At 40.4% G+C, this 11,685-nt stretch overlaps 1 protein-coding gene across 1 annotated transcript in view; it reads left to right on the forward strand.

Annotated features, from left to right (window-relative positions):
- The window catches only part of LOC103519233 (collagen alpha-5(IV) chain-like), a gene marked incomplete at its 3' end in the record, with an annotated part of 13,064 nt that extends 2,695 nt beyond the window's left edge, over window positions 1-10,369 (forward strand). Inside the window, exons 4-11 of the mRNA XM_017448116.1 lie at window positions 882-888; window positions 2,693-2,764; window positions 2,820-2,999; window positions 3,733-3,930; window positions 9,324-9,353; window positions 9,789-9,826; window positions 10,002-10,065; window positions 10,172-10,369. Coding sequence (XP_017303605.1) covers window positions 882-888; window positions 2,693-2,764; window positions 2,820-2,999; window positions 3,733-3,930; window positions 9,324-9,353; window positions 9,789-9,826; window positions 10,002-10,065; window positions 10,172-10,369 — 787 coding nt within the window. The remainder of the gene's footprint in view (window positions 1-881; window positions 889-2,692; window positions 2,765-2,819; window positions 3,000-3,732; window positions 3,931-9,323; window positions 9,354-9,788; window positions 9,827-10,001; window positions 10,066-10,171) is intronic.
- Between the last annotated feature and the right edge of the window lie 1,316 nt (window positions 10,370-11,685).

Here is an 11,685-nt window from a genome sequence, read left to right on the forward strand (position 1 = left end):
AGAGAAAGAGAAGGAGAGAGGGGGGGAGAGAGAGAGAGAGAGAGAGAGAGAGAGAGAGAGAGAGAGAGAGAGACATAATTACAGACAATGACACATCCAGTGTTGTAAAACTTTAGTAATCAAACACCGAAGAAACTTTCTCTCTCTCTCTCTCCCTCTATCTATCTATTTCTCTCTCTCTTACTCTGTTTCTTTTCTATCACTCTCTCACTCTGTATTTCACTCCCTCTCTTTCTATCGTTATTTTTTTCCTCAATCCCTCTCTCTCTTTCTCTCTAGCAGTCTAGCCTAATACTTTTTTTCTCTCTCAACCATTTATTTTTTTTCCGCTCATTATGTCGCTACGCGTCTCTATCTCTCTCTCTCTCTTCCTCGCTTTCTATTTCCATCTCTCTTCCTCGTATATTTTCTACTTTGATACTTCAGATGTCCTTCAGTGAACTTTTATAAAATAACTAGCTGAATTCCGTCGCTTCGCTCCGGAATCCCGCTAGTTCATCCCGAGGCATGGCCAAACTTGTGGAAAAGGCATGGCCGAACTTGTAGTTATCAAACTAAAAACATAAACGAAACTCAAATATTAGGCGAGCGAGGAAAAGTTTTCTATCCCGCAGTCTCTGCACTCTGTGTATTTCTTATGGAGATTTCAGCGATCAAAAATTGATCATATCTCAGGATCGGTGTAGATTTTCGCAAAATCCTTTCTTATTGCACACCTAGACCATAAAAAGAATATTCCTACCAAATTTCAGCTTTCTAGGTGGTGTGGTTCTCGAGATAGAGCAGATTCCAACAACATCATATATCAGTAACTTATAGTAGGTACCTACAGTTAATTTATGACCAATATAAAACAATAAAATATTTTGTTTTCCTCAGAGGTGCGGGGTAAGTTGAATTGCAGGTGCTATTAACAGTCAACAGTTCCATTTGTTTGTGAATAAATTGGTAAAACTGCACATAATTATTTCAATGATTGAGGGGTATTAATGGTTCATCAATAGAAGTGTACAATGAACTTCAATGAAGTGTAACCTAAGAACAGTGTTGCCAACAGGTCTCAAACAAAAAAAAAATCGTCAAGTTGGCAACACTGCTTGAGAATAAGAGCTTCTACCGGGTCCTTTAGTTTTCTCCTTTTCACCCCTCCACCCCGGTACCTACATCAGTTTGCACTGTTTGAAGAATAGGACTGTACATCTCTACACCTAAGCCTCAGAGTGGGGCTATTTTGTATGGAGTTTGACGTACTCGTGTGTACACCTGAATATCTGAACATTAAATTCATTTCATTTTCGTATCTGTAACTGCATGCCTTTAAATATTACCTAAATAATTGAAAAACAACTAGGTATGTACGTAGATCCAATAAATTACGTATTTTGACAGGTCGAGAACCCTAAATGCAACCAGTAGCTACGCCTCTGATAATTTAATATAAGATGAGTACTGTAAAGTATGTTCCTTGTCCATGAGCCCTAGATACTACCAGTAGCTACGCCTCTGATAATTTAATATAAGATGAGTGTAAAGTATGTTCCTTGTCCATGAGCCCTAGATACTACCAGTAGCTACGCCTCTGATAATTTAATATAAGATGAGTACTGTAAAGTATGTTCCTTGTCCATGAGCCCTAGATACTACCAGTAGCTACGCCCGTTGTTAGTTAACATGTGATTGGCAGATGACAGATGGGTAGAAACTGATGGCCTAAGGCCTGATGGCCTAAGGCTCTAATATAGCAAAATAATTAATGACTTGATTTGATTTTTGTGTCCCATGGAATTTGCAGCCCAGTTGGAAACCACGCGCCTCTTCAGACATCTCGATTTCTTTTCCAAAAAGTTTTAGCTTTTTGTTGTTTCTCAGTATCTTCCTTGTAAAGGGTACTACAGTAGTGAGGTTCTTCACTCTTCTTTTTTTTTTAGGTCATAACAGGTCGTTTTTCAAGTTTTAAAAAAATGCTTCTATTCTAAGAATTGTTGAAAATAATGTGTCAGGGTAGGTATTAGGTATTCTTGGTAACCTTGAGTAGGTAAAAATTCGAGCTTTCTACCTCAAATGGTATCAGGGTTATTAAGAATTAAACTCTCTCTCTTCCATTTATTTTTTTCCGCTCATTATGTCGCTACGCGTCTCTCTCTCTCTCTCTCTCTTCCTCGCTTTCTATTTCCATCTCTCTTCCTCGTATATTTTCTACTTTGTTACTTCAGATGTCCTTCAGTGAACTTTTATAAAATAATTACAGCTTTCTCTCTCTCCCTATTTTACGTGTCTTTGAGGTTCTTCACCCTTTTTTTTTTTTTTTTTTTTGGGTCTTTCAGGGGGTTTTTTTAAGTTTAAAAAAATTTTTTAAATTTAATTTTTTTCTGGGTCATTACAGGTCGTTTTTCAAGTTTAAAAAAATTGCTTCAATTCTAAAAATAATGTGTCAGGGTCAGGGTATGTTATTAGGTATTCTTGGTAACCTTGAGTAGGTAAAAATTCGAGCTTTCTACCTCAAATGGTATCAGGGTTATTAAGAATTAAAAAAAAAATTGTCCTTTTGTGTCACTCTGTATAGCTAGCTTTTACTAGCCTAGTTTTTTTTTTTAAATATTATTTTTAATAGGTAAAATATAAAATAAGTACAGTGTGTTCATAAAGTTCCTCCCTCCCACTTTCAACTCAACATTCATTTCCCGTATTCCAGCTGCTCAACATGAAGGGGAAGTCATTCTCTGGCGGCACGCTGGTGGGGCCCCCCGGACCCCCCGGTATCTGTGCGTGTAACCTGTCCCTGCTATTTGACAACTCAACATTCATTTCCCGTATTCCAGCTGCTCAACGTGAAGGGGAAGTCATTCTCTGGCGGCACGCTGGTGGGGCCCCCCGGACCCCCCGGTATCTGTGCGTGTAACCTGTCCCTGCTATTTGATGGACATACTATACCGGAGCTTATACCAGGGCCGGAGGGCAAGCCCGGGATAGACGGTAGAACCGGCCTTCCTGGAATAGCGGTAAGTGATAGCCTCAGGGGGAGAGGGGGTACGCTTGTGGTCGGGACCATGTATCGTATTCTTGGTTCGATTCCCGGATTAGCTCAATTCGCTTTAAGGATGATGAATTCGCTGTTCATTTTTACTTTTTATTTACTCTCCTTTGCTGGAAATGAACTTAGTTTTATAGAAGTCTGATTTTTTACGTTTTAGCGGCAGCAATTTAAATTATATCAGTCTTTCATGGCTCGCTTTTTGCTGGGAGCCAGCCTAGTTAGCTTAGTTGGTAGTGCGTCCGCCTTGTAAGCGCTAGGCTGCGGGTTTGATTCCCGCCCGGGGCGGATTTTATCCTGATGGGATAATGTTCGTTCTCGGAACGGCTGGCTCTCTCCTATCCTGTCTTTCTTCTCTCTTCGATTTCGGCACGATAAGACCTTAGCAGTTACAGTTTCCTCTGTCAAACCTCTTAAAAAAAAAAAAAAATGCTGGGAGATTTAGATGTTCCCGACCGTCACCCGTTCAGGTACTAACCACGCACAAGGTTGCTTAACTTCAATGATAATTTGGAAACTGTTTTTAAACCTGCTATTGTTTCTGCGTAAGATGGTATACCGTCGCAGGAAAGCTGCAAAGATCCAAACGCAAACGAAAGGTGGTAAAACGATTTTTTAATGTAAATATCTTTAACCCTGTGTGGCACATACCAATCACAACTTCACGTTCATTAACCCTTTCTCTTCTCTATCCCTCACAGGGCCTCCCCGGGCCCCCTGGTGAGAGGGGTGTGGCAGGAGCTAAGGGAGACAAAGGAGATCGTGGTGATATTGGACCTCAGGGATCAGAAGGAATGCAAGGGCAGAAGGGAGAGCCGGGTAGAGATGGGTTACCTGGACTACCGGGAGTAATGGGACCTCCAGGGCCCCCTGGCTCGTCCGACCCACCCATATTTGACGTAAGTAGTAGATTCGTATGAGCTTAACCCATCTTTTGGGGCTATTTTACTGTACATCTCTACACCTAAGCCTCAGAGTGGGGCTATTTTGTATGGAGTTTGACGTACTCGTGTGTACACCTGAATATCTGAACATTAAATTCATTTCATTTTCGTATCTGTAACTGCATGCCTTTAAATATTACCTAAATAATTGAAAAACAACTAGGTATGTACGTAGATCCAATAAATTACGTATTTTGACAGGTCGAGAACCCTAAATGCAACCAGTAGCTACGCCTCTGATAATTTAATATAAGATGAGTGTAAAGTATGTTCCTTGTCCATGAGCCTTGGATACTACCAGTAGCTACGCCTCTGATAATTTAATATAAGATGAGTGTAAAGTATGTTCCTTGTCCATGAGCCTTGGATACTACCAGTAGCTACGCCTCTGATAATTTAATATAAGATGAGTGTAAAGTATGTTCCTTGTCCATGAGCCTTGGATACTACCAGTAGCTACGCCTCTGATAATTTAATATAAGATGAGTGTAAAGTATGTTCCTTGTCCATGAGCCTTGGATACTACCAGTAGCTACGCCTCTGATAATTTAATATAAGATGAGTGTAAAGTATGTTCCTTGTCCATGAGCCTTGGATACTACCAGTAGCTACGCCTCTGATAATTTAATATAAGATGAGTGTAAAGTATGTTCCTTGTCCATGAGCCTTGGATACTACCAGTAGCTACGCCTCTGATAATTTAATATAAGATGAGTGTAAAGTATGTTCCTTGTCCATGAGCCTTGGATACTACCAGTAGCTACGCCTCTGATAATTTAATATAAGATGAGTGTAAAGTATGTTCCTTGTCCATGAGCCTTGGATACTACCAGTAGCTACGCCTCTGATAATTTAATATAAGATGAGTGTAAAGTATGTTCCTTGTCCATGAGCCTTGGATACTACCAGTAGCTACGCCTCTGATAATTTAATATAAGATGAGTGTAAAGTATGTTCCTTGTCCATGAGCCTTGGATACTACCAGTAGCTACGCCTCTGATAATTTAATATAAGATGAGTGTAAAGTATGTTCCTTGTCCATGAGCCTTGGATACTACCAGTAGCTACGCCTCTGATAATTTAATATAAGATGAGTGTAAAGTATGTTCCTTGTCCATGAGCCTTGGATACTACCAGTAGCTACGCCTCTGATAATTTAATATAAGATGAGTGTAAAGTATGTTCCTTGTCCATGAGCCTTGGATACTACCAGTAGCTACGCCTCTGATAATTTAATATAAGATGAGTGTAAAGTATGTTCCTTGTCCATGAGCCTTGGATACTACCAGTAGCTACGCCTCTGATAATTTAATATAAGATGAGTGTAAAGTATGTTCCTTGTCCATGAGCCTTGGATACTACCAGTAGCTACGCCTCTGATAATTTAATATAAGATGAGTGTAAAGTATGTTCCTTGTCCATGAGCCTTGGATACTACCAGTAGCTACGCCTCTGATAATTTAATATAAGATGAGTGTAAAGTATGTTCCTTGTCCATGAGCCTTGGATACTACCAGTAGCTACGCCTCTGATAATTTAATATAAGATGAGTGTAAAGTATGTTCCTTGTCCATGAGCCTTGGATACTACCAGTAGCTACGCCTCTGATAATTTAATATAAGATGAGTGTAAAGTATGTTCCTTGTCCATGAGCCTTGGATACTACCAGTAGCTACGCCTCTGATAATTTAATATAAGATGAGTGTAAAGTATGTTCCTTGTCCATGAGCCTTGGATACTACCAGTAGCTACGCCTCTGATAATTTAATATAAGATGAGTGTAAAGTATGTTCCTTGTCCATGAGCCTTGGATACTACCAGTAGCTACGCCTCTGATAATTTAATATAAGATGAAGGGAGAAGAAATAATTAATGACGAAGAAGAAGGGGAAGATAATGAGATTAATAAGTCAGAACTAGGAGAGAGAAAAAGGAGAAGGAGGAAGAGGAGGAGGAGGAGGAGGAAGAGATAGAAGAGCAGAAATAGACGAGATGAAAACATAAGTCAGATGTCAGACCTAAGACTGAAGGAAAACGATGATGAGTCGAAGAAGTAAGAAGAGAAAGGAAAGGAGAAGAAGGAGTAGAAGAAGAGGGAGACGAAAAAGAAGTAGAAGAAAAAAGAAGGAGAAGAGGAGGAACATGAGAACAAGAAGAAATAGAAGACGAAGAAGAAGAAGAAGAAGAAGAGGAGGAGATTAAAGTCACAAGTCACGAGGTATAACAATAAGATCTGAAGATAAGGTGAAGATGGATAGAGATTATACAGACAGGGTCACAGGTGAATTGATAATCCAGGGCCTAATTCCCATCCCAATTAATGGGATAGTGGGAGGACTAAAGTTCTTGTCTGGTAGTAGGCATCCACAACAAAATCCTGACTCTCGAACTTAGTAGCCTAGTACCGACCCAAGAGAAAATAAACAAACCATGCTAATGAATAGAAGCGTCCTCAACGGAGCCTTGACCATAGTACGGAACCTCGCAGAAAATGAAGTAATTGAGCCTAGTATTTTTTCTGCGATGGTCGATGCGTTTGAAATTTTGAATACATTTTTGATACCTAACATTCTAAATTCTAACCCCCAAATTTTCAAGCGTGATTCTAAATAAGCAGGAGGTTCTAGACTATAACTGCGGCCCTGATGCTTAGTGTACCTTATTAAAGTTGAAAAACGAGGCAAATTATTAATGCTTCTTGTCGTCCTATGACCTTCGTATGGGGAGCTTGCAATAAGAACTGTGCTATCCAATGACGATGACGATCACGGCAAGATATTAAGTTGCAGTGTTTATGATTATTTCACCTCTACGCCTTGACATTGTCATATGAGCCTTTGTAGGTTGATGTTTTGTGTTCTTATGAGGTAGATTCTGTTTAAAAACCCATTCCCACTGGTGCCAGCCTATAGTTGGCTTGGAAGGTGTAGGTGTCTGCCTTATAAGCGTTAGGTCGCGGGTTCGATTCCCACCCGGGGCGGATTTTATCCTGAAGGCGTGAGGTTCATTTTCGAAACGGCTGACTTTCTCCTGTCCTGTCTTTTCCTCGCTTTCGGGACGATAAGAAACAGTTACAGTTCCCTCTGTCAAACCTCTTAAAAAAAAAAAAAAAAAAAAAAAAAAAAAAAAAATATTCGCCAGTAAGAATGTTTTTACTGTACCTACCTACTGTGACTTGGGCATTTGGGCTTCACTTTCTATTTGAAAATACATACCTAGCTTGGTAATGGTAAAGACACTATTGACAAAGTCGTGTGCTGTTCTCGCCAGATCATTAAAAAGTAATAAATGAGGCAGTAAGCAATGAGACAATGGACAAACTAAGGGGGAGGACGATAGAAGAAGGAGGAGGAGGAGGAGGGTATAAATGGGAAGGATGAGGATCATGAGAAAAAGAATGGAAGGAGGGGGGAGGGGAAGGAGAGCACATGAACAAAGGAGGAGGATGAATGTAAAAGAGAGGAGAGAAAAAGTGGGGAGGAGGAGGAGGGGAGAGGAGAGAGAGAAGGGGAAGGAATGGAGAGCAAATGAACAAAGGGAGAGGAAGGCAGGTATCAGATGGGGGAGATTGAATGTAAAAGGAAGGACAGAAAAAGTGAGGAAGAAGGAGAGGAGAGTGGGAAAAGTAAAGGAAAGAGAAGGAAGGAGGGGGAAAGGAAGAAAGAGTGTAGGAATGGATGGGGGACGGGAAGGAAGGAGAGCAAATGAACGAAGGAGGAGGATGAATGTAAAAGGGAGGATGAGAGGTAGTAGTGAGGAAGAAGGAGAGGAGGGTGGGAAAAGTTAAGGAAGAGGAAGGAAGGAGAAAAAAGGAAGAAAGGGGAGGAGGGGAGGTAAGAATGGAAGAAGAGGATAGGAGGGAGGGAGGGGAAATGAACAAAGGGGGTAGGAATGGATGGAGGGGAAAGGAAGAATGGGGGTAGGAATGGAAGGAAGGGAGGAGGAGGAAAGAAAAGGAAATGAGGGGAGGTAATGGGTGGGGGGAGGATGGAGTAGGTAGGAAGTTGGGAATTAATATTTTACGTGCTCTGTTAGTTGTGATGAGTTTCATTGTTCATTTAGACTATAGACTCGGACTTATTATTATTAACCTTTGTTTAATACATACCTACTTATAGGGTGAAAAAAAGCCCAACTCTGTGTTCGAGTGGTTAGGCCAGCCACTCATTATCAGGTAGACCTGATCAGGTGTCAGGTATACATACCTGATAGAGTCAGTTCTACCTGATAGGTTGTGTCCTCATCAGGTAGGTATCAGGTAGACCTGACATTCGGACCTTTTCAGAGGTACCTGTCAGGTCTACCTGATAGTGAATGGCTGGCCTTACCCTGACTCTCAATTCAGTTGTGCTGGGGACTCTTAGAAAACCCAAGATCTGTAAATTCCATGTTTAGTTATAAAAAGAGGCTTGTAAATAGATAGGTAGATATTGTTGTGTTCGTGTTGATTTTATGTTCTACTTGGGCTGGGTTGAGATATCAGTTGTGTCAGGATTAGGGCGTTGAGTTATACCCGTACACACTACAGACTACACAGTACACACTACACACTACCTAGGGACTGTGTACTGAACTTGTCGAAATGTTAGTTTAGAGTGATTATTTGTGTTTTGATGTATTCGGGCGGGACGCGTGCTAAGGAACATTAAGCATTATAATACAGTCAAACCATCAGGATATATCATTAATTAAATTTAATTAACAAAAATGTACAAGATATATTGTACCTAATACATGTATAACTTGAAGATACCAGTGGCGTGTGATTTTCTTTTCGGAAACGGAAAGATTTCCGATGGCGTAATATACAATTGTATGTGGTACAATGTTAAGGCTACGTATACAGGGCCCTATCACGTTGAAAGAGGGGAAACGAGCTTCAGAGGAGGAGAAATTCCAAAAGTAAAATACCTACGGCTATTAGATGACTAGATGTACATACTATTTTGGGTGGAGAGTAGTGGGAAGGGGGGAGAAATCCCGTAGAGACGAAGGGAAGCATTACTCCCTTAAGTTTCATTCCCGGAAACGTCACTGAAATGTAGGTACTTGTACGACTAGGAAAGATAATGAACTTGTATTAACATAAGTAACACAGCTCCACATGTACCTAACATACACGCTAACATGTACAGTTCTAACATGTAGAATTTACATATGTTTCTGTAACATGTGGATAACATGGAATACAAACCCTAATGACGTTGTTAGTTAACATGTGATTGGCAGATGACAGATGGGTAGAAACTGAAGTCTGGTCGTCTAAGGCCTGATGGCCTAAGGCTCTAATATACCTAGCAAAATAATTAATGACTTGATTTGATTTTTGTGTCCCATGGAATTTGCAGCCCAGTTGGAAACCACGCTCAGTGTACAAGGTATCTTGATGCATAATTATAACGTAATCCTAACTTTTGTAACTATAAGACAAACACTACGCCTACGATCCAAATCAGCAGGATTTTCGAAAGCCAATGCCAATCTTCTCAGAGAAGGCGGGATGTATACCTCTAAGGGACCTTTAGAGTGTAGGAAAACGTGTAGCAAACATACGAGCTTTTTTCAAGATTCCCTTTCACCACTACTTAATCCTAACTTTTGTAACTAAGACAAACACTACGCCTACGATCCAAATCAGGATTTTCGAGAGCCTATGCCAATCTTCTCAGAGAAGGGGGGATGTATACCTCTAAGGGACCTTTAGAGTGTAGGAAAACGTGTAGCAAACATACGAGCTTTTTTCAAGATTCCCTTTCACTACTTGTCTTTTTTATTCGAAACATAACTAACAGTCCCATGTTTTGTCTCCACAGCAGGACGGGACAGGCATGGGTAGCCCCGGCAGTCCTGGGTGTAAGTAGTAGGTATACCTTTCTGTAACTGTCATCGTCAGAAAGCTGCAAAGATCCAAACGCAAACGAAAGGAGGTAAAACGATTTTTTAATGTAAAAATCTTTAACCCTGTGTGGCACATACCAATCACAACTTCACGTTCATTAACCCTTTCTCTTCTCTATCCCCCACAGGGCCTCCCAGGGCCCCCTGGTGAGAGGGGTGTGGCTGGAGCTAAGGGAGACAAAGGAGATCGTGGTGATATTGGACCTCAGGGACCAGAAGGAATGCAAGGGCAGAAGGGAGAGCCGGACGAATCACAACTTCACGTTCATTAACCCTTTCTCTTCTCTATCCCCCACAGGGCCTCCCGGGGCCCCCTGGTGAGAGGGGCGTGGCTGGAGCTAAGGGAGACAAAGGAGATCGTGGTGATATTGGACCTCAGGGACCAGAAGGAATGCAAGGGCAGAAGGGAGAGCCGGGTAGAGATGGGTTACCTGGACTACCGGGAGTGATGGGACCTCCAGGGCCCCCTGGCTCGTCCGACCCACCCATATTTGACGTAAGTAGTAGATTCGTATGAGCTTAACCTATCTCTTGGGGCTATTTTACCCTACATCCCTACATCTAAGCCTCAGAGTGGGACTATCTTACCGTACATACCTACAGAGTGGGCTTTTTTGTATGGAGTTTGACGTACTCGTAAGTACACCCGAATATCTGAACATTAAATTCATTTCATTTTCGTTTCTGTAACTGCATGCCTTTAAATATTACCTAAATAATTGAAAAACAACTAGGTATGTAGATCCAATAAATTACGTATTTTGACAGGGCGTGAACCCTAACCTACATTACCCTACATTTTGTATATGTTTTAATGTTCTAAGCAATTGTAATTGTATCATGGAACAAATAAAATTACCAATTACCAATTACATTCCTACATCTAAGCCTCAGAGTGGGCTTTTTCCTAAATAATAATTGAAAAACAACTAGGTATGTAGATCCAATAAATTACGTATTTTGACAGGTCGTGAACCCTAGATACTACCAGTAGCTACGCCTCTGATAATTTAATATAAGATGAGTGTAAAGTATGTTCCTTGTCCATGAGCCCTAGATACTAACATCTAAGCCTCAGAGTGGGCTTTTTCCTAAATAATAATTGAAAAACAACTAGCAACTAGGTATGTAGATCCAATAAATTACGTATTTTGACAGGTCGTGAACCCTAAATGCAACCAGTAGCTACGCCTCTGATAATTTAATATAAGATGAGTGTAAAGTATGTTCCTTGTCATCGGTTATCCACTTTCATTAGGACAGAAGAAATAGGAAGAAGAAGAAGGAAGAGGAAAAAAGAAAAAGGAGTTAATAAACTTGTTTAATTTACAACTTTTCTTCTTCTTCTTCTTCTTCTTCTTCTTCTTCTTCTTCTTCTTCTTCTTCTTCTTCTTCTTCTTCTTCTTTAATTTAATACAAGATAAGTGTAAAGTATGTTCCTTGTCATCGGTTATCCACTTTCATTAGGATAGAAGAAATAAGAAGAAGAAGAAGAAGAAGAAGAAGAAGAAGAAGAAGAAGAGGAGGAGGAGGAGGAGGAAGAAAAGAAAAAGGAGTTAATAAACTTGTTTAATTTACAACTTTTCTTCTTTCTTCTTCTTCTTCTTCTTCTTCTTCTTCTTCTTCTTCAGCTTAAGAAGGAAGAAGAAGAAGAAGAGGAGGAGGAAGAAAAGAAAAAGGAGCTAATAAACTTGTTTAATTTACAACTTTTCTTCTTTCTTCTTCTTCTTCTTCTTCTTCTTCTTTTTCTTCTTCTTCTTCTTCTTCAGCTTAAGAAGTTTATAACCATTCTCTTCTATCTTCTCTTCTCCT

Source organism: Diaphorina citri, unplaced genomic scaffold (genome assembly GCF_000475195.1).
Source record: "Diaphorina citri unplaced genomic scaffold, Diaci psyllid genome assembly version 1.1 scaffold2617, whole genome shotgun sequence".
NCBI classification, from domain to species: Eukaryota; Metazoa; Arthropoda; class Insecta; order Hemiptera; family Psyllidae; genus Diaphorina; species Diaphorina citri.